The 22,078-nt window shown below is 45.7% G+C and overlaps 1 protein-coding gene across 1 annotated transcript; it reads left to right on the top strand.

Annotated features, from left to right (window-relative positions):
- Positions 1-56: 56 nt before the first annotated feature.
- POLR3D (RNA polymerase III subunit D) lies at positions 57-21,607 on the top strand. The gene is made up of 9 exons (XM_080982566.1): positions 57-156; positions 2,608-2,785; positions 10,145-10,188; positions 10,949-11,100; positions 12,569-12,693; positions 13,575-13,740; positions 14,973-15,235; positions 15,719-15,871; positions 20,079-21,607. The coding sequence occupies exons 2-9, from the start codon at positions 2,618-2,620 to the stop codon at positions 20,199-20,201; spliced, it is 1,194 nt and encodes a 397-aa protein (XP_080838692.1). The 5' UTR covers positions 57-156; positions 2,608-2,617; the 3' UTR covers positions 20,202-21,607.
- The last annotated feature ends 471 nt before the right edge of the window (positions 21,608-22,078 follow it).

Genomic DNA, 22,078 nt, shown 5'->3' with positions numbered 1-22,078 from the left:
AAATGGCGGGTTCGCGCTCCCCTCACTAATCCCTCCAGGGACGTAGCGACGCGAGCGCCCTTCTCAAAGATGGACGTCGCTTGCGCGCCGCTGCCCGTTTGCCGAGGCGGCGCCTGAGGAGCCGCGCGGGAGGTGGAGGGAAGGCGGCCGCCTCGGGTGCGTCGGGGGCCGAGAGGCCGGTTTCTCCGGGGGTGGAGGAGGCGAGGCGGGCGCCTCGATGGGGGACAGGAGCCCGTATGGCGGGCTAGGGGTCGGGGCGAAGGAAGAGGAGCTTTTCCCGCTGCCTCCGCTGTTCTCCGCCGCCGCCGCCGCCTCGCGTTTCCACGCGAGGAGCTCAAGGCGGCGGGCCGGTGCCCGGGGGGGGGGGGTTCGGGCTGAGCAGCGGCCTGCGCCCCCAGCCAGGCCCCGAGGCGCACCCCCCCCCCAACTTCATGCCACGCCAGGCCGGGTCTCCCCGGGGATTCAGGGTCGTCGCAGGAACAGGCTAGGAAGAGATTCAGGAAGGAGCAAGTGCTCCAGGCATGGCTGAAGTGCGGAACTCCCTGCCACAAGATCCAGTGGTGGCCACCGGCTTAGATTGCAACTCTTCCTGCAACTCTTTAAAAAATAGACAAACTCTGTGCTCCTCACTGTGGTGCACCCAAGGTCAATTTATGAATGAAGGGCAACCATTCACGTGGAGGGGGATGGCAGCCATATGCTTTGAATGCAAAGGTCCTCTGTTCGATCCCTGGCATGTCCAGGGAGAGTTGGCCTGGCAAAGAGACCTGTTGTGAGCCATGGGGAGCTGCTTCCAGTCAGGGGAGGCCAGGCTTCCTCAACCTCGGCCGCCAGATATTTTTTGGCCTACAACTCCCATGATCCCTAGCTAGCAGGACCAGTGGTCAGGGATGATGGGAATTGTAGGGCCGAGGTTGAGGAAGCCTGGTGTAGGCAATGCTGGACAGACTGTGTAAGGCAGCTTCCTGAGGTAGAATGTAAAGGAGTCGGGGTGAAATCGGGGGATACTGCTGAGATGGGGGCAACTTTGCTGTCTAGCCCTGATAATCTCATTGATGGATGAGAGACGAATGGGAACATTGGAAGCTGCCTTCTGCTGAATCAGACTGTTGGGCCATCTAGCTCAGATTTTCAGACCCAGGACTCACCTTTTAACTTAGCTGCATTTGGGGATCCCTTTCTGAATTCCGTATATTTGTACAGTGGCACTGCTGCAACCTGGAAGTGGGTCCTGACCCACCAGTTGAAGACCAATGCACTCAAGCATGGCAGAACTTCGTTTTTTTTACTCCACCAAGGGTCGGTGTTTCTGTGTCTCGCATAGTTTTATGTATGTATGTGGTGCTGCTGTTGTTACATCAGAATGTTTTACTCGTGTCACTGCCTGAATGGAGTCTGTGAGATCCCCACTGTGCATCTGCTGCCATGTTCTGGATGTGGTCTTTGTATCAACTGGTAGCCCTAATTTAAGAAGCTTTGGTGGCTATATGTTAGAAATGAAAGGCAGCAGCTGCACACAATTGGTTTTCCATAGGCTGAAGCAGCCCAAAATCAGTGCAGACTAATTTTTTCAGGGGTCACCCACATACTGAAAGCAATACTAGCCCTTGATGGACATGAGAAGTAACTTAAGTTCCAGGAGTATGTATTGTAGTAATGTTTACTGAGGCCTTGACTCATAGATACCAACAGACAGGTCACGAAAGGCTCTAAATCAGGGGTCAGCAAACTTTTTCAGCAGGGGGCCGGTCCACTGTCCCTCAGACCTTGTGGGGGGCCGGACTATATTGGGGGGGGGGTGAACGAATTCCTGTGCCCCACAAATAACCCAGAGATGCATTTTAAATAAAAGCACACATTCTACTCATGTAAAAACACACTGATTCCCAGACCGTCAACAGGCCTGATTTAGAAGGTGATTGGGCTGGATCCGGCCCCCGGGCCTTAGGTTGCCTACCCTTGCTCTAAATATATTGGATGTGTAGCAGTTCAGGGGTGTTGGTGTTGTTTTGAAGCTATTCTACCTGTACGTCATCACCCCTCACCCCACCTGGAGTCAGGGGATGCTTGGTATTCCCAAATAACATCAATGCAGAACTTGCACTGATCATCCAGTCATAATTATGGCAGACGGAGGGAAATTGTGAAGATCTTTAATGAGGAAAAAGAGCACTCTGTTTCCATTGCTACTTGCTCATCCATGCATGCGAAGGCACCAAACCAGGAGCATAGAAAACTTAAGTGCTCAAAGCTTGTCAAGTATTTTATCTTTATGCTCATATTCTAGATTGAAGGGCTGAGGTTGACACACAATGATTTCCTTAAGGCCCCTGTAAAACTCATGTCCAAGGTTAGATTTGGCATAGGATTTTCAGCTCATAGCTTGCACTCTTACCCATTGCACCACCTCTGTAGTTTGCCAAAGGCTTCTTCTTGAGGGCTTTGGTTGCATTTAACATTCTGTTGCTTCTCCCTTGTTCTCTCAGGTTGCAATTCAGGTTGCCCTTAGAAATGAAACTTTTGTTCATCAGTATGGCATGGTTTGGAAAGTGTCATGGTTTGGAAATAAGAGTTAAGAAGAGCTTTTGTTGACCTTTCCTCTGGCAGGTCATTCAAGATGTCAGAAGGAACCTCAGGTAACGATACTGGGAATCCTGGTGGCAGCATCCGGCCTACGCTTAGTGCTGCACGAGGGTTGATAGGGAGAAGAACCACTGCCCCAATTACCCCAGGCCGGCTGCCCTCCATTCGCTCCAGAGACCTGACTCTTGGTGGAGTTAAAAAGGTAAGTGTTTAATGTTTAAGGAAAAACCCTGTAAGATACTCTCTTTTCTACACACACACCACACACACACACACACACACACATTTCTAGGATGCAGGTATAAAAGAGAGACTGAAAAATGTTCTTTTCTGATCTGGAATGGAAATTCCCATGTTGTTAAGGGATTAGGGCAGAGGGCTAGCAGTTGGAACCCTTGATTCTAATTCATGGCACAGTGTTCCCTTCTGGCCTTCAGCAAGTTATTGATTCTTACTATGTTTTGTTTCCTTATCTAGGAAGTGGGAGTAATGTGTATCTACCTATTTCAACAGTAGGTTTAATCAGTCCGTAATTTAATGTTGAAATTCCTACCTAATGGAATTTTTAACCTTTCTGGTTGCAGGAAACTCAAAATAAACAATAAACAATGTGTGGTTTACCCAATAATGTGGTTTACCTCCTCTGAGCCATCAGATTCCAAAGAATGCCAGACCGCCTTTTGGGTTTCCTATGCAGTCCAATACATGCCTACTGAGAAGTAAGACCAATTAAGTTCAATAAGGTCCAGATAAGTGTGTATAGGCTTGCAGCTGTAGTGGATGATTAGCACAGTCTGACACAATACAACTTTTGTTCTTAAATATACTGAAGTAGTTTGATAAGAAGAGGTTATAAATACTACATCATGATCCTTGCTGTACTGTTGTTTTAAATAAAAATATTTTTTGTTTTGTTTTTACAAAATATTATACAGGTGGTTTTTATGTATAGGAGGTTAAATCATATTAACAGGTCATCATCACTGTTGGAAAATGTGACTCAGATTTAAAGCAGTGGTTTTCAAACCATGTTTCAGGAACCCTGCAGTTCCTTGGGAACTTATCAGGGAAAAATAGTTTATTGAAAAAACATTTTACCCACCATGATCAGTTTGCCATAAGTTGCAAGGGAATATTGAGCGTATTCTAAAGTGCACATTTACTTTGCAAAGAGTGGTGTGAGGTCTGGTTTGCCAGGCAGGGCCTATTATCAACCAATTGTGCATGTTAGAACATGCCTCAGACTCTTCTACAGCATGCATGGCTTCTGTGGGAGATGACTTAATGTGGAATTTTCTCTGAAGGTGAAAAGTTTGAAAACCTCAGGGTTGAAACCAGAAGTGCGCTTCCAGCAAACTCTAAAACTTGTGGGTTATCTGAAAGATCTAGCTCAGTTCAATCTGGAATTGATAGTGAATGTATTGACAAAAAAAAAAAAAAAAAGGAAAAGAGATTTACATATTGCCAACTAAAACATAACCATTAAGGCAAGTTGGAAGGTCATTATGATGGTTAAAATGACCTATTTGGCAAGAGTTTTATGAGGGAATTGTATGTACTGTACTAATAGCTTCCATATGAAAGGAATTTGGTTTGATTACTGGAACTGATTTATTGCATACCAAGATGTTTTGTTAAGATTAATAACTTTGTCGTTTCTCTCTCTTGATTTGAATGTAATGAAAAGGAGGAGTGTCAGGTCATGGCTGGTGCAGTAATTCCTGTATTCACTTACAGCACTCATTGCACTCCAGAAAATTTTCTGGAAATGTGCATAAGATAATTTGCATCAGAAAAGAAAAATCAGTTTGCATTTTCAGATGCCCAAGAGAGTGATCTAATTTAGCATGCTTGTTTTACTTTTATTTAGTAAACAAATCTAAAAACTTTGAAACTGTCAAGCATGCCTAATAATTGTACTGCAATTGGCAATACAATTTATTGTTAATAATGAACTTATGAAATGGAAAAATGTCCACAGAAAAATAAAGCACTGGAAAATTTTCCACTCATTGGTCCTGGAGTGTGAAAGACTAGTTGCTTTTTAAACCTCCTAGGAAGTTGTATAGCAGCCTTCCCAAATCTGTGGTTTGGACTACAAATTCCATCAGTCCAGCTATGTATTTTCTGAGCTTGAAATGCTGTCCAACTAGTTCCATATTGCTTCTCAGCACACCTTACTATTCCTGTTGGTACTGTTTTTCTGGGAGGTTAGTTAGATATTTTGGTCCTTCTGTGTAGGGTGGTGTTCAAATGACAAACCTACATGGAACACCTGTTGGGCTGTGATAAACCAAGGAAAGGGTGCCAAGCAAGGTGGGAAGAAGATTATCTAGGAGCCAAATATTTGGAGTGCCTTTCCAGAATGTAAGACTTAATTAGCACACCTGCCCAGGAAGCTGGCAGATACCTGAGTGTCTTATTATAGTTCGTGCTGTACTCAAGCCTTTCTTCTGAGAGCCACAACACCAGTGCTGGTCCCCATGTTATGCAGGACAGCATGCTTGCTTTACTACTGTTGCAGACACTCACTGCTGTTCCCATCTTGCAGATGAAGAGAACTGAGCACATAAGAGGGTGACTGGTCAATGGCTATATAGTGATTAATTCTCCCATTTGGCCCTTGGACTACAGTACACTGTATGTCAGTACCTCCTGAGGTATAACACCATGATCAATATTCACCTCTAACTAAGGTGTAAATCCTTGGTCAGGAAAAATCCCAGACACTGCAGCAGAATATTCCTGATAAGTATTCTCTTTTTTATATGCTGGTGTCTTTGTCCATGGAGTTTTCTTGGCAGGGATACTGGAGTGGCTTTCCAGTTCCTGCTCCAGGTGGATCACGTTTAGTCAAAACTCTCCACTATGACCTCTCCATCTTGGGTGGCCCTGCACAGCATAGCTCAAAACTTCTCTGAGTTATTCAAGCCCCTTCGCCACGACAAGGCAGTGAGACATCACCTTGCCGACAAAGGTCTGTATAGTTAAAGCTATGGTTTTCCCAGTAGTGATGTATGGAAGTGAGAGCTGGACCATAAAGAAGGCTGATCGCCGAAGAATTGATGCTTTTGAATTATGGTGCTGGAGGAGACTCTTGAGAGTCCCATGGACTGCAAGAAGATCAAACCTCTCCATTCTTAAGGAATCAGCCCTGAGTGCTCACTGGAAGGACAGGTCGTGAAGCTGAGGCTCCAATGCTTTGGCCACCTCATGAGAAGAGAAGACTCCCTGGAAAAGACCCTGATGTTGGGAAAGATGGAGTGCAAAAGGAGAAGGGGACGACAGAGGACGAGATGGTTGGACAGTGTTCTTGAAGCTACCAGCATGAGTCTGACCAAACTGCGAGAGGCAGTGGAAGACAGAAGTGCCTAGTGTGCTCTGGTCCAGGGGGTCAAGAAGAGTCGGACATGACTAAACAACAACAACAACAATTCTCTTTTTTATTATTATTTGTTTTCCAAATTATTACAAATCCATCCAAATTACTTTAATTTTATATAATTTATTAAAATCAGGTTTCCCACTCCTGTTGCAGACATATGTCCATCTCTTCCTCCTGTTTCCACATCTTCTCATCTTTTATTTCCATTTCATCTATTACTTGTTGTTCATTCTTGCAGCAAGCCATATTTTCCTCCTCACAGGCAGCACCTCTGTCATCTCTTATAAATATTAAATCTATTTAACGTGTGCAGTCCTGCATAATCTTCATGTTGTCTCAGACCTAGTGTGCTGGGAGAGTTGAATATTGTCTATCCATTCTTTGCTGCACAATCAGTCTAAGGTCCCAGGGTGCAATGTTTACAAGACCACTTTCCCACTTCCGCTGTTGACCACTTAGAGACACAGGCTGTGGCTATAAATAACTTGCAGAGAACAAAGCAACTCTTACAATTAAAAGTCCACTCTGGAGTTCTTCCTCAGCGGACAGTTACAGCCAAAACCTTTTTCCAAGTACAGCCCTTTATCAGATCTATGCAGCAGCTGCTCAGTCTTCTTACTCAGCATTTTTGCAGGGGGGACAAGAGAGAAAAGAGACCATTTGAAAGCCATATAAAAGCATAAAGCGCCTTGTCCTCCCTTTCTAGCTGTTGTGAGGAATTTCAAACTTTAGAAAAAACATTCAAATACCTTCAAAGAACCAGACCCCGTCCTTTCGGCAGCTGATTGATTGCAACCTGTTATCATATGTTGTTTCAGGAGCGCCTTTTGATTAAACGCCAATATTCCAGATTAATGAGGAACCAGTCACAGACAATGCCACGGGTGGAGGCTTGTCCATGGCAGGGACACACTCCCAGGTCGCACCCCTTCTGCCTTTCAAATTGGCAGACACGGGCTTAAGTGGCACAGCGGGATGCAGTGAACTCCCCAGAACCCACTGGGGGGCATTGCCAGGAATTTCACCTCATAAATCCTGGCTTACCCCTGCCTGAACCTCCCCACAGCCCTGGAGGGCAGAGGAGAGCTAGCGCCATGAATCGTGACATTAGCAAGAACCCCTCTGATGCGTATTCTCATGCTTTTATCTTTCTCCTTCCCTTTACTCCCCCCGCCCCCGCCTTACTTTGGAGACAGATACGCTGCCCAACATGTAGCCACCTGTGGCTGCACAGCTGTATTATACTCCAGGGCAGGGGCGGAAGAAGGCAGGGGCGGGGGTGCGGTGCGCCCTGGGTGTCAGCCCAACCCCACCCCACACTTGCTGCGCGGGCTGTACCCCGCTAGGGACAATGCTGTCACGGGCAGCTAGCGGCGCCTGCCACCCGGGCGCTCGCTGCGCAGGTGGCAGGCGACTAGGGACGCTCACTGCGTGGGCGGCTAGCCCCACCCTCGCGCCACTCCGGGTGCTGGGGCAGCTAGCTCCGCCCCTGCTCCAAGGATGGGGAACCTGTGACCCTCCAAACGTTTTTGGCCTTCTGTCAGTCCCAGCCAGCATGGCTAGTGGTCAGGGATGACGGGCATTGGGAGTCCATCAACACAAGGTCCCCATCCCTGTCATAGTCCTAGCTCTCTGCCTTCCATCAGTGTGGCATATTTGCTTTTCATGATCATCTGGTCCAGTATTTTGTTTCCAAATGCATGGGCACAACAAACTTTATTTTTCCTCTGCTGCATCTGGTATTTGTAAAGGTTCTATTTATCACAACCAGTAACCATTACTTAGCCTTATGCTCCATGAATTTGTGGAATCTTGTTTTAAAGACAAGTAGGTTAGTCAGTGCTTGCTAGCAGCATCCTACCTATATACCTGTCATCAGTTTTGTAGGGCCCAATAGGACTTAGCTGCTGATTTGCTTATAGTTTGTCTCAAATTCTCCCCGGTGGGCCTGGCAGACCACTTTGGAAACCTGTTCTTTGGCACAGAGCCCATTTGGTCTGAGTGCTGGTCAACTAAGTCTTATTCAAGGGAGGCCTATTGAAATTAATGGACCTAACTTAGCCTTGTTCATTAATTGTAGTGGTTCTACTCTGAGTAAAACTTAGCTGAATTCCACCCGAGTTCAGATCCCTCTGAATTTGATGGGTGGTTTACAAACCTCCATTTTGTAGTAGTAGGAAAAACAGAGCTGCTGCTCTGCTTTTTTACAATCACAATTCAGCAGCTAGACAACCATAAATCTCTGTCAAAATCTGAATCCTTTTTCCTGTATACATTACATACAGTTACAGATCTCTGTTGTCTGCAAAGTTTATTCTGTTTTTGCTAGCTATGGGAATAAAGGGAGCAAAGAGCTACGAGGAGCGTGAAGGACCTCATGGCTGGAATCCTGCTCAGCCCTCCTGACTTGAGAGACTGGTTTTAACCCCACCCCACCCCCTGTTTCAAATTACATTTTTTGTTAGCAATAACAGTTAGGAACCATACTTGAAAGGGAGAACTGTTCAAATTCCAGACTTGGAAGATGTGTGGCAGGGAGGGGAGGCGACGGAATATGGGCTGGGCATAACCTTGACAGATAATCATGGAAGAATAGATCAGAGGTGGCAGAGTATAAAGAAGATAATTGAGGGTCTGGACTGGCAGTGTTGTAAGTGGATTGTACTAGACATCGTTTGGTGGAAGCATAATGGTCCTGCTGTTTAGATGGAGCTAAATTATCCTGCTATATATATGAAACTAGGTATCTTTTGTAAGCCACCTTGGGAGGATTTTCCCCTCAAAGGTGGCATACAACGATGGTACTTTAAATATGTAATAAATGAATTTGCTTCTGCAAAGAGAAAGCAATCCAAGACTTCCAGGATTGCAAATACTGTACAGGCAAATACTGTAACATGTGGGGGTTATGTTCCAGGGGCTCCGTGTGCATAAGTGAAATCACATAAAGTGGGTAGCAGCCTCCCAACGCCTGTTTTTTCCTGCTCTCCAGCAATCTCTCCACACAACTCCCTCTCCAACCAGAGCTGAAGCTCTGAGGCTGGCTGGAGGATGTGTAGAAAAGCAGTGGCGGTGGCTGTTGCGCTGCCCCGCATGTCAGCTGTGGCTGAGCAGCCCAAACAAAGCCCCACTGAGCCTCCGGTCTCTTTGGGACTTTCTTGGCCCTCACTGACGTCCTCTTTGGGCTCCAGAGAGGGACTCCTTGCGAGTCACAAGGACTCTCCAGCCCTCCCCGCCATGATTCTATTTATTTAATTTATTTTCCAGCACCACACATATATGCGGTCACACACAAGTAGAACGTGCATAAGTTGAGGGGATGCCTGTACAAAACGCCTCCGTTTTGGAACGTTTCAGCTCCCAAATGCCCAAAACCTGGAAGTAAGTGTTCCAGTTTTTGAACGTTTTTCGGAAGCCAAATGCCCAACGCAGCTTCCACTTGAGTGCAGGAAGCTCCTGCAGCCAATCAGAGGCCGCGCCTCGGTTCTCGAACAATTTGGAAGCCGAACGGGCTTCTGGAATGGACTCATTCAACAACCAAGGTTTGCCTGTGTTGTAGCTTTTCTTTGCTTGAATAGAATTGTGGAATATGTACAACCACAATTGTAGTGAGCTGCACTTTGCAGAACTGCTTGGAAATGGTGAAGTGTTTTGCTTCTTAAAAGTGCTATAGAAAATGAGTAATCCTAAAGGTAAGGTTACTCTGTGCTGAGGAAATGGAGTGACACAAAGTTACAATAATGGGCAATTTTGCATACTTGCTTCTGAACTTAATACTAAGGTGTTTGCAGATTTTGGAAATTCCTTTTGGACAGAGAAAAGGAACATCTCAGTTAATAGGCACTCAAGGTAGGAGGAAATGGAAAACATTGTCAGAAACCAGAGAGGGCCTAGTAGCCATGCAGACCAGAAAACTTCCACCCTCTCTGCATGTTGGAGCTTTTGAAAAGGCACATTATTTCCCTTTTTTCGAGATATAAATTTTGCAGCTTTGAAGTCTAGAAACTTGTCTCCCCTTCACACATACACAATTTTGAGACTCCTAAGTATATTTTGAGACCAGATTTTGCAACACTGTTTTCTGTGAGAAATTTCACACAATGTGTTTTGCAAACTGAAGTACCATATACACCTGAGCTGATGACTTGCTTACCTTTTTACTTTTACTTTTTACAGAAAACCTTTGCTCCCAACATAATTAGCAGGAAAATCAAAGAAGAGTAAGTAGCTTTCTCATGCTATGTTGTCTGTGAAGTGTGACTATAGAGGTTGTAAATCCAGATCTGGGGGAAATAAGGATTGTACCCAAAGTAGGGTTAAGTAACTTGCTCCCTCAGCACAAGGGTTTATGCTTGTGCAATAGAACTCCCCCCCCCCCACCTCAGATGCACCCTCAATCTGTTCTGGGGGTTCCTCCAAACCTCTGGAGCAGATGTGGGGAGAGCAATTGCAGAAGGTTGAGTGGAGTAAAAGTTCCATTGCAAAAGTGTAAAGCCTTGTGCTAACAGAACAAGTGCATTGGATGCCGCCCTAACATAATAATTTAGTGCAAATGTGTAGTTTTCCTAGCTTCTATCTGCAGTCTATCCTATGAGCCATATTTACAGGTGGGGGATCTGTTAAAGACCTTGGCACATGTGAAAATGGTCTTGGAGTAGCTGTCTCTGACATATTTCCACATGCAGGAATTTGTTACATTGAATTTATTTATTTGTATTTATTTAACAATTTGTATACCGTTTAATCGCAAAAACCTTGTAAGTGATTCAACCATGGGTTTCCTCCCATCTTCAGTATGAAAAGCTATATTGTGCGCTGTTTCTGCACATTTGACTTGGCTCATATTCACACATTAAGGCATCAGACGCTCCTGTAGCTACTGGTGAGAAATTGCAGGAGTCTTCTGGATATATTGAAGCACATAACAAGGGCAGGCTGCTTTTACTTTCTTGTGATTCTGTTTGGTCTGCTTTTTCTTAGGCCAAAAGAGGAAATTAACATCAAGAAAGAGAAGAAGGAGCGTGATCGAGACCGCCAGAGAGATGGTCATGGACGAGGCAGAGGGAGGCCAGAGGTCATCCAGTCTCATTCCATCTTTGAGCAAGGTCCAGCAGAAATGATGAAGAAAAAAGGTATGTGGAAGATTAATGTGAACACGCCTCTGTGGCCCAGCATCTAGCATTTGGGCTTGAACCTGAGACGCTTATTTCCAAGTCCTTCCTCATCTCTGGACTCCCAGGGATAGCTTTGGCCAAGTCACTGCCTCTCGGTATGAATTATCCCAGTCAGTAAAACAGGAATATTTCTTATCTACCTCACAAAGATGTTATGAGTAAACTGTCACAGAGTACTCTGTGAATATTAAATAGTGTTTCCATAGAAATTAAGAACAGTGCTCAAAAATACCAGCAAGAGTTGATACCTTTGGTTTCTGCTTTCTGTTGTTTCATATCCTCTTGAGAGTGATATAAAATATTTAAAACTGGCTGCTGTGGAAAATAAAGCAAAAGCTGAAGCCATGTTGGCAGTGAGCAGGCACACATTGCTGCTGACCACACAGCAAAGAGGGTGCTTGATTTAAATGCATGTGAGTGAACTGGACATGCAGCAAAACCGTTGGCCCACGTCTTTGTCACACATCAGCCATGGTGGATGTTATCTTGGTGAACTTGAAAGGTTATATAAGCTGTCCTTTTGGGCAGAAATTATTTCCATCTAGCTGCCACAGAGAAGGGAAATGGGCCTGTTCTGCCTACTCTACTGAGAGACCAGATCCATCAGGCCTTCCCTCCCACAACTGTCACCTGAGAGCAACCATTTGGTCAGAGGGAAACACAGGAAGCAGGACCACTCGATCTTCCCTGCTGAGAGGCCAACTCTGTTGGGCTTTTTCTTTTCCTGGTGGGCTTCTTTTCATCATAAGTGTTGCTGGTTAACTTTAAGAATTGGTTCCTCAATTTGTCCCGTCCCCCCCCCCCCCAAAATCTCATTTTCTTTTGTGTGGTTTTTTTTTTAGTTTGTAAGCCTGCAGGCAGGGGCCTTATTGTTTTTAGTTTTAGCCTTTTCATCTGAAGTGGAGTGGGAGGTCAAAATGCTTTAAAAAAATAATGAAGTTCAAAACCTTCACACCTAAAGCTCATCTTTAATCCTAACCTGCACCATGAGACCCAGCTCTATTTTTTTTTACTGTACAGTATATGTTCCATCTTTCTCCACCACCCCCCTGGGTGTCTAGATGCAGGGAACTCGGGGTTCTTGAGTATTTCAATAGCTGTATAGAGGAGTTCATTTTGGAAAGTGGTTGCCAAGGTAAGCAAAACTGCTTGAACTGTGTTTCTTGCTCTGAACATGCCTTTCTATCTTTTTTCGTCCTAGCCCTCTGTTCTTGTCTTTTCTCTCTGCTTGTACAACTGAAGGCATAGCGGCACGCACCAGGCCTCGGGCTTCAGTTTTAAGGAATGGCTTGAGCAGTCGACTTCACCACACAGGTTGCTCTCAATTGTGGAAATTCAAGCTTCAAGGCGCTGTAATAGCCAAGTTACCACTTGCCATTCGAGATATGTTCTGCTTACAGCCATGCCATTCTCTCTTTCGGCACAGGTACCTGGGATAAGACTGTGGATATGTCTGACTTTGGCCCATCCCACATCATCAACATAAAGAAAGAGAAAAGGGAGACAGATGAGGAAACCAAGCAGATCCTGCGCATGCTGGAGAAGGATGATGTGAGTTAGATGGTGGCTGCATTTTGGGACAGCCGTGTCTATGCTGAATCTTTTAAGGACAAAAAATGGCATGTAGCCCATAATCTATGTCCCAGTTATAGATGCTGTGGTCTTTCCCATTTTGAAGCAGGGAACCTTGGAATCATCTTTGACACACTCTTTCTCCTACCTCTCCTTTTGGGAAAGGACTGCAGCTTCACGGGAGGGCTATAGCTCAGTGGTAGACCTTTCATGCTGAAGGTCCCAGGCTCAGTCCCAGATTCAGATCCCCACCTGAAACCCTGGCATAATACTGCATGGATAATACTGTGCTACTTGGTACCAGGAGCTCCCTATGTTCCCCGCTAACCTCCTTACCCCATTTCATTTTTTAAAAAATTCCACTCACAGTTGGCTTCCTTTTGTGTGTATCCCTTTTTGAGAACTTTGTTGGAGCACCAGATGAGGGAAGGAGCTCTTAGGGAGGGTTGTTTAGGAAGCTTGTGATAATGAGACCCCCGTGCCAGTATTGTTTAGCCCTGTTTTGCTGTGAGGTTTGTTTGTTTTATAGTGTGTATGTGCAACGGGTTCACTTTTAAATAAATGTTTTGTTCTCTAAAACTAATTTCGCTACACAATTATGTGTCAGTTGTTGATGAAATATTAAGAAAAATCAGAAGCTCAGCAAGCCTGTTTACTGTTGTATTCACAACAGGGTGTGGGTATGTATGTTTTCATGTGTCCCCATCCATATTAATATAAATATCTCCTCTCTATTTATCTGTCTATCTATCTGTAGGTATGGGTGTCTGGCTACACACCCATACACCCCACCACCAAGAACAGCTCCCTCAACATTCAGTATTTAATTCATTTTTTCTCTCCTGTTCCTTTGGTGCCAGTTCCTTGATGACCCAGGCTTGAAAAATGACATCCGGAACAAGCCAGTTCAGCTTCCTCTGGCCCATTCAGGCTGGCTTTTCAAGGAGGAGGATCAAGAGGATGTCAAGCCTTTGAGCTCAAGTGCCAGGGAGGAGGACATGGAAGTAGACACATCTTCAGTGAAAGGTGAATGGTTCAAATGGATCTGCTGTGTCCCTCTGGGGATTATACCACTGGATGTCACTACTACAGTCTTGTGGTGTCCTCTTGGACAACAAAGACATAAATCTGAAAAGTCACAAATTTGCTTAATTTAATTATCATCTGTCAAGGGAGAGCTTGTATTTGAGTTCCAGGTTCTGGGAGGGCAAACCGTGGTGGATGGCTGTTGCTGTTTTGCCCTGCATGTAGAGTTTATGAAGACGCTTGAACTCAGGACTAAAGGAAGCACTTGGCAAACCCTCGTGATCAACTCCCGCCCTGAAACCTATGTCTCCACTGTGGAAGGACGTGTGGATCCAGAATTGGACTCAGTGTTAAAACTGTGTTTATGGAAGACAATCTTACTCGACTATGAGCAATCGCCAAAGAAAGAAAGAAGATAGTCCAGGAGAACCTGGGAAGTGTTTTTTTCTCCCAGGTGCCAGGGATTGAAACAGGGGCCTGCATGCAAACTCCCTGCCGCCGAACTGTGGCCCTTTCCCCTCAGGTGGTCCACTGTAGGATGCAGGGTGCTGAAGCCAGCAGGACTTGCCTTGTTTCTCTAGGCTGTATGCCTTATGTTTACTTCTGTGTAGAGGAGCTTGCCCAGGATGCACGTAATCAAAAGCAAATATCCTTTCTTCTCACAATGCATCTGTTCTAGCAAATCTTGCTTGCTCTTGATTTCTGCTCACAGTATATTATGATTGCAGTTTGCTTTTACTTTATCTTATACATTCAGTGTGATGGTTGCTAGTGAAAGTTGTAGACTCTCATTTCAAATCTCAGTAACCTGGTGTGAGGCAGGAAATTGGACCAAGTGACTTCTAATTTGTCTTTATGGTTTTATAAACTACTCATATTATAGAAATATCAGAGCAGTGCATAGAACACCAAAAATAAGTATAAAATATGCATCAGAAATAATCCAGTTAAAATAGCAGTAGAAGACAACACCAGAAGACAACCACTGGACAATAAGTAAAAGTCTTAAACATGTGTCTGAAAGAAGAGATTGTTGGAGCATGCCTCATCTCAGAAGTCAATAAATCATCCATTAAAGGGACTGCAATACTGAAAGTCCTGCTATTGGTAGACACCATTTGAATATGAGAAGCCCTCAGTACCACCAGGAGGTCCTCTCCCATGGAACATAGTGACCAGGTAATGGTGTAATCCCTTGCAGCTCTGATTTGAATTGTTATGTCTCATTTCAGTGAAAGAGGAGCCCCATGATGAAGAAGAGAACCCACTGGTCCTCAGACCAGCTCCTGCAAAGGCACCCCCTCCCTTCCCCCAGGATGTGTCTGTTGCGGAGCTGCTGCAGCGGCTTAGCCTCTGCAAGGAGGATGAGTTGCTCTTTCTACAGCTACCAGATACACTGCCAGGACAGCCGCCCACCCAGGACACCAAGCCCATCAAAACTGAGGTGCAAAGTGAAGATGGGCAGGTGATGGTGATAAAGCAGGAGAAGAACCAGGTATGGGAAGACTTGATTCCTGTTTAGAATAAGAAGTAGCAGGGGGCAGGATAGGATGCCGTTGCTTATGTTGCCAAAGAAGGGGCCATAGGAAGGGATGTGGAAGTGTAGAAAAGTCACCCCATGTGTGGAGTGTAGGGCACATGATTTCTTCAATTTAAAAGTTTCTAGTCTTTCTGGGTGCTAAGATGTACTTGAAACTGTATGGGCTACACTTCATGATGCATCAGAAGCCAGAGGCCTTATTGCATAGAATTTCCATTGTTGCCTACTCTATAACCAGCAGAGGTAAAGTATGTAAAATGAGAAATGGGTCAACATTGTTTAATTTGCATAACTTTCACTGGTTTCCTGAGGTTCAGCTTATTCAGTTGAAGGCACTAGCTCTTGGTTCGTGAGAAAACAAGGGTGGTTTCTGAATACTCCAAGATTGGTTTTCCCAGAAGGATGGGTGATGTTTGTAACTTTGTGCTTCCTTTTCAGGAAGCCAAAGAGGCAGAGAACATCTGCACCCTTGGTGACCTCTCTGAAGGGCAGGTGGGGAAGCTGCTGATCCGCAAATCAGGGAAGGTGCAGCTAGTTCTGGGCAGGGTGACTCTTGACGTGACCACAGGGACACCCTGCTCCTTCCTTCAGGTATGGCTTACTCGGGAAACCTCTCTTTTACTCACCCTAACAGTAGATGACCTTTCAAAATGCACATTCCCTGCTAGCAAGTGAAATGGAAATGTTCAAAGGCAGTGTGCCTCTGAATAGCAGTTGCCAGTGTGGCCAGTGGCAGAGAAGAGCTATTGTCATGTTTGTTGGCTTGCCTTTGCTGGTCTGATCCAGTTGGGCTCATATATTCTTACGGCTCAGTATAGGCTTTGATAGACAGGGGAGGGGAACCTCCAGCCTGCAGGACAATCAGCTGATGGATTGAAGGGTAGAGTTAAATCTAGCATTGGTTGTAAACACCTGGTTGCAGCAGGGGATTCTGATGAAAACCCCTTTCTGAATCAGAAAGAAGGGAGAAGGATGATGTGAATTAGTTTTAACAGCACCCTTAATCTGACTTCATTGTGCCATCAGGTGATTGACAGATGGGCAACCCCACTCACCTGTCAAATCAGGGTCACGAGGCAAATCCTCATGAGGACCGAAAAGGTTCTCTATCCCAGCCTCAAGGGGACACAGGCATCTCCATGAGATGGAGTGGTATACAAAATCAACCATACTCAGAAAAGAGCTGTTGAAATTATTGGATATGACTAAATTAATTTCATTGGGCCTGCTCAGAGTAAAGCTTAGCTGGATTCCCCCCACCCATGGTCAGCCTCTGTGCTGGAACCAGAGTGTGATGTGTCTGAGGGGCTGCACCTAAAACATGCGCAGTGCACTTGTCAAAAAGGTGCTGTCACCAGGAGCCCAGCATGGGGTCCAGCTCCTTGTCCACTGTCAGTTTGGAGTTTGGGTTTCTTAGCGGTATAATGTCTCTTTCCATATATTTTGTCCTGGGGTTCCTAGGGCAGAACACAAAATATGCACACAAAATATGCACACTATGAAGGTCACTTTTTTGGATGAAATCTGGGTTTCCTGTCAAGCTACATGCAAGTGAGGGATGAAAAAGTATTTGTACATGTTTTTCTGTGATGGCAACCTCTATTTTAAAAACAGGGAGCCCTTCATAATTAAGTAAAATAAGTATGGATTTATTTGTTTTTAACTTAGGCATCATAACTCGGGTACAAAATTGAAGAGAGCTCCAGGTTTTTGGGGATTGGCAAAAGAAATTCCCCCACAAAACATATTGTTGTCCCCGGTAGTGACAGTGGTACTTTCTCTTCTCTGCTGGACAGAGGGCAGGCATCTACTTCTGGTCCTATTTCTGTCTGAGTAGGAGGGTGGTAGCTGAAAGCCGCTGCCACCACCTCTCTGGCAGATCGAGGGGGATGGGAGACTCAGTAGGCAGCAGCAGCACCAAAGCACAGAGGATGAAAGGAAAGAATGCGTCTGCCACTTCTGTAGGGGGAATCAGAGCAGTGGTGGACCCAGCCTCTGCTGTTGCCTGATGCCAACCCCTGGTTGTGGTCCTGTATAAAACAGTGCATATGAAGTGGCTCGGAGCATCACTCTACTGGTAATTGGAACAGGTTTGAGCATCTCAAACTCATTCTGTACCGGAGCCACCAAAGGCTTCAATAAAGGATCTGGCTGCCTACTTTCCTAGATAGCTGCCATTGGGAATCCTCCATTAGTCTTCTAGAAATAATAACCAACACCTTGACTCTTCTTCCCCATGAATTGATGACCCACAAAGTTGGTAGAGAGCACCCTCTTAATGCTTCAGTCTCAGAATGTCAAGGGATTTTTTTAAGCTAAATTTGTTTCCCCATATCATAGCTAGGAAGGGACATGGGTGGCGCTGTGGGTTAAACCACAGGGCCTAGGACTTGCTGATCAGAAGGTTGGCGGTTCGAATCCCCGCAACGGGGTGAGCTCCCGTTGCTTGTCCCTGCTCCTGCCAACCTAGCAGTTTGAAAGCATGTCAAAGTGCAAGTAGATAAATAGGTACCGCTCCGGCGGGAAGGTAAACGACGTTTCCGTGCACTGCTCTGGTTTGCCAGAAGCGGCTTAGTCATGCTGGCCACATGACCCGGAAGCTGTACGCCGGCTCCCTTGGCCAATAAAGCGAGATGGGCGCCGCAACCCCAGAGTCGGTCACAACTGGACCTAATGGTCAGGGGTCCCTTTACCTTATCATAGCTAGGGAACAGTTAAAAGACTTGGCTAAGGAATTAGATGAGATTATTAACTTTCAGCATTGCATTTTCTAATATCACAGTGCTTCCAGCTGTGAACCTATAGGACTACGATCATGGGTAGGCAAACTAAGGCCCGGGAGCCAGAACCTGCCCAATTACCTTCTAAATCCAGCCCGTGGACAGTCCAGGAATCAGCATGTTTTTACATGAGTAGAATGTGTCCTTTTATTTAAAATGCATCTCTGGGTTATTTGTGGGGCATAGAAATTCATTCACCACCACCCCAAAATATAGTCCGGCCCCCCACAAGGTCTGAGGGACAGTGGACCAGCCCCCTGCTGAAAAAGTTTGCTGACCCCTGTTCTAGATTGTACAGTGCTGACCCCTGACTAAGACAACAGGCATATATATATACCTCCATTATTGTGCTATGTTACTATTCTGTTAGCAGAAGGATTTCCACATTCACAAGAAAGCTGACAATCACATCTCCGATACTAAAATGTATGCGGTGCCATCTCTGTCACTGAATGAAGAAGGGTGTTGAAGGAGTTGAATACAGGCAATGACCAATTAATGTACATTCAGAGGGCACATGACGAACCCACCAGTGACCTGAAAACGTCACTCAACATGTCACAAAAAGGGAGGAATGGGGCAGGGCGCATTTATAGGCACTCTGCTGATGTGGGGGGTGGGAGCGAGAACGGAACCCCCATGCGAAATGGTTGTTGACTTTGCTGCCCTTAGTTCTGAATAACAGAGATGGCCAAAGACATCTTAGTATCCGAGATGGAAGATGTTAATGGAGCACAATCTACCAGGAAGTTCTGCGCAAGTCTTAATTAAATGAATGAGCGCTGTCAACGTTTCAGTAGGAATTAGCTGCTCCCCCCTGCCTCATCTGCAGAAAAATGTTCTTGGTGAGCTATGGGGTTAAAGAGGATTTGGTGTTTTAACCCGCTTGTGGAGACTATCAGAGGTCACAAAGAGAAAGGAAAAATATATGAAAATAACAAGAAGAGATGTTGGAAAACAATAAGAAAGGACTGGATAGTACTGTGAATATCATATGGTCAGATTTGTGGACATTAAAGCAGCAGCAAGAAGATGATTGGATCCCCTTCGGAACTTGAAACTTGAAATATGGGTACTGTCAGGGCTGCCTCAAGTCTCAGCTCACAAAAGACCAACGCCAATCTCTTCTTATATACAAAAGTGTTTATTGCAGTTCATTGTTTGCTTCACATCCGAGGCGCGCAGCCCTACGTCTGTTACGCTTAGACCGCTGAAGTCCCCTCTGAGTCAGTCCCTCCCCTGCACCAGTTTAAGAAGCTTGCGCTGCTCCACCTCTTCCTCTCTTTCCTTTTCCGCAGGGTCTTCCTGCCCCCTGGGGTTTCGCCCCTCCTGGATTCCCCTGACGCGGAATCCCCAGACTGCTCTTCCCCCCTCCTGCGGGCTTTGGGACCTGGCTCTTCCTCCGGGCTCCCTGTACTTCCGCGCGCCTCTACATTTGAACTTGGCGCGCGCGCCCAACCTCTAACCTTCCTTTTGACAGTTACACTACTCCCTTCACTACTCCCCTCCCCTTCCGGGAGGGTGGCTTGCTTCGACCTCCCTCCTTTCTCTGCTGCCGGAGCTGCTTCCCCTGATACACTGGAACCTCCACCCCCTTCGCTGCACTCTGGCGGGGAGGCTGGTCCTGATGCCCAGCTGCCACTTTGGGATCCCCTGCTGGCCCCCTGTTCCTGACACGTCCCCCCTGGGGCTCCCCTGGCCCTGACCACCGGCGCCCCCTTCTGGGAATCCTCTGATTCGCTGGAAAGACTCATGGAATCTCTTGAGTCATTGTCATCCTCTTCCTTGCTGTCCTGGGATTCACCCCCATCGCTCTCCATCTCCTGCCTACCCTGTGCCTCTGTCCCTGAACCCCTGACAGGTACCCCCAACAAAAATTTAAAATTCGGCTTTGTAATTTGTAATTTATGTAATTTGGTTTGGTTTGATTTGATGTGATTGGTCGGTTAATAAAAATTATTCTTAAAAAAAAAAAAGAGGATTTGGTGGTTAACAGCTTTTTCTTTTGCCCTTGGAAGGAGCTGGTGTCAGTGGGCATTGGAGACAGTAGGAGTGGCGAGATGATCATCCTGGGCCATGTGAAGCACAAGCTGGTCTGTGCCCCGGATTTTGAATCCCTGCTGGAACAGAAGCATCGGTAGAGAGCATGGGCTGTGGCAAAGGCCTGTGGACAGGACTGCTCGCCCTTCCTCGAGGTTCCTTTAGAAGCAGCAGTGACTGGCCTGTCCAGAAGAGCCTGGTTCCGAATCTGGAGAGTGCAGAGGTCATCCTAAGACAACCTCCTAGACAAGACATTGCAGTGGAGCAGAACTGTGTGACCACTTGCTGCATTTGGGTCTCTGAAGCCATAAAGTGTTACGTTGGAGATGCTCCAATGGCCTACCCTTCTCCACAGGTCTAATTTACAAGCAACATATAGCAGACAAGACTGTGTCACAATCCCAGGCACCAGAGTCCTAGTAGGGGATTTGTCATGTGGGAGAGGCTTTTGAGCAGAGATTTGGCTGTTCAGCCATTACCTCCAGATGAAGAGGAAGGGTGCTCCCATTCCAAATGGTTCTTTGGATTCTCAGGATGAAGCCAGTCCTCTCTGAAATTGTTCATAAGTTTCCCCCTTATTTTTGAACAGCTACAAAATGTCTGTGCATTTTTTAAAAAGGTATCTGGTTGCCAGGGCTTGTGATTTGACGTGCCTGTCAATACTACTTCATGTATGCCAAAAGCAGCAACAGGTTTCTTTAGAGAGGCCAGGAAATGGCATGAAGGGGGGCACCGTCCCTCGCCCAGTCTTGTTTTTGGTTTCCCATCGCCTGCCGTGTTGCTGTCCTTGATGAATGTATGGTGCATGTGATGCTGATAGTCAGTTGGGTGTATTTTGTCCCACCAGCTGTGCATCTTGCATATATAACATATTCAATTAGCCTTTGATGAGGGAGAGCAGTACAGGAGATGGTGCCGAGATAAAATGAATAATCACCCCAATGGTATTTTTTGAGGGGAAAGTTTGCCTGTTAAGAGTTTGATTTGGGCTCTGGAGTGTCCTGATTTCACCCTCTACCATACTTTTAGTCTGCAGGGATGATGAAGCTGTAAATCATGTGCTGTTTATCATGTCTGGGAAATGCAGGACAACAAGGTTGTAGGGCAGGGATGAGGAACCTCTGGACCTCCAGATACTGTTGGACTCCCACTCCCATGGCCTAGTGGTCAGGGATTATGGGATCTGCAGTCTGCCACCACCTGAAGGGCCACAGATCCCCCATTCCTGCTGTAATGGTTTTATAGAGCAGGAATTAAAACCTGTCATCTTCTAAATGTTTATTTTTAAATTCAAGATGTGGAAGTTATAAAAATCTGCTGGAAAAAAGCTAAATGTTAATTCAGCTGGACCCCTGCTCAAGCACTGCTCTTAGATAAGGACAGACTTATAGGATTTCTTAAGGAAAACTCATTGCCGTGGTGCCATGGCACAATTGTTGAGCTCCATCTGGTGGCTGTGTATCTATAAATAAAAATGAGGAAGTGGCTTTTGCATCGTGTGGAAAAAGTGGATAGAGTGTTTTTCTCCATCCTGATACTAGAACATGGGATCATCCAATGCAGCTGAATAGTGGGAGACTGACGTACTTCATGCCACACACAGGTAAGCAAGCACTTTGGAATCCACAGCTTTCCCTATTTCTTCAAAGCTTGTATATATTTTGTGAAGTGTTTGTATGTCTCCGCTTTACCTGTTCCTCTGTTCTTTGCAGCTATGAGACCAGGAGAATGCCTTTGAGAAATATTTTATTAATGAATTAAACTGAGCTTGTTTAACTGCTGCCCTCAAAGCCACACTGCTTCATCGGAAGGCAGCCCTGTTTAGCGAAGCTTTTAATGTTTAATAGACTATTGTATTTTAATATTCTGTTGGAAGCCACCCAGAGTGGCTGGGGAAACCCAGCCAGATGGGCGGGGTATAAATAATAAATTATTATTATTATTAGCGGCTAATTTGATTTCAACTGATTACTTTGGT

Source organism: Podarcis pityusensis, assembly GCF_964106645.2.
Source record: "Podarcis pityusensis genome assembly, chromosome: 15".
Lineage (NCBI taxonomy): Eukaryota > Metazoa > Chordata > Lepidosauria > Squamata > Lacertidae > Podarcis > Podarcis pityusensis.
The sequence above is the reverse complement of the archived record's forward strand: the minus strand, read 5'-3'. Positions and strand labels throughout refer to the sequence as shown.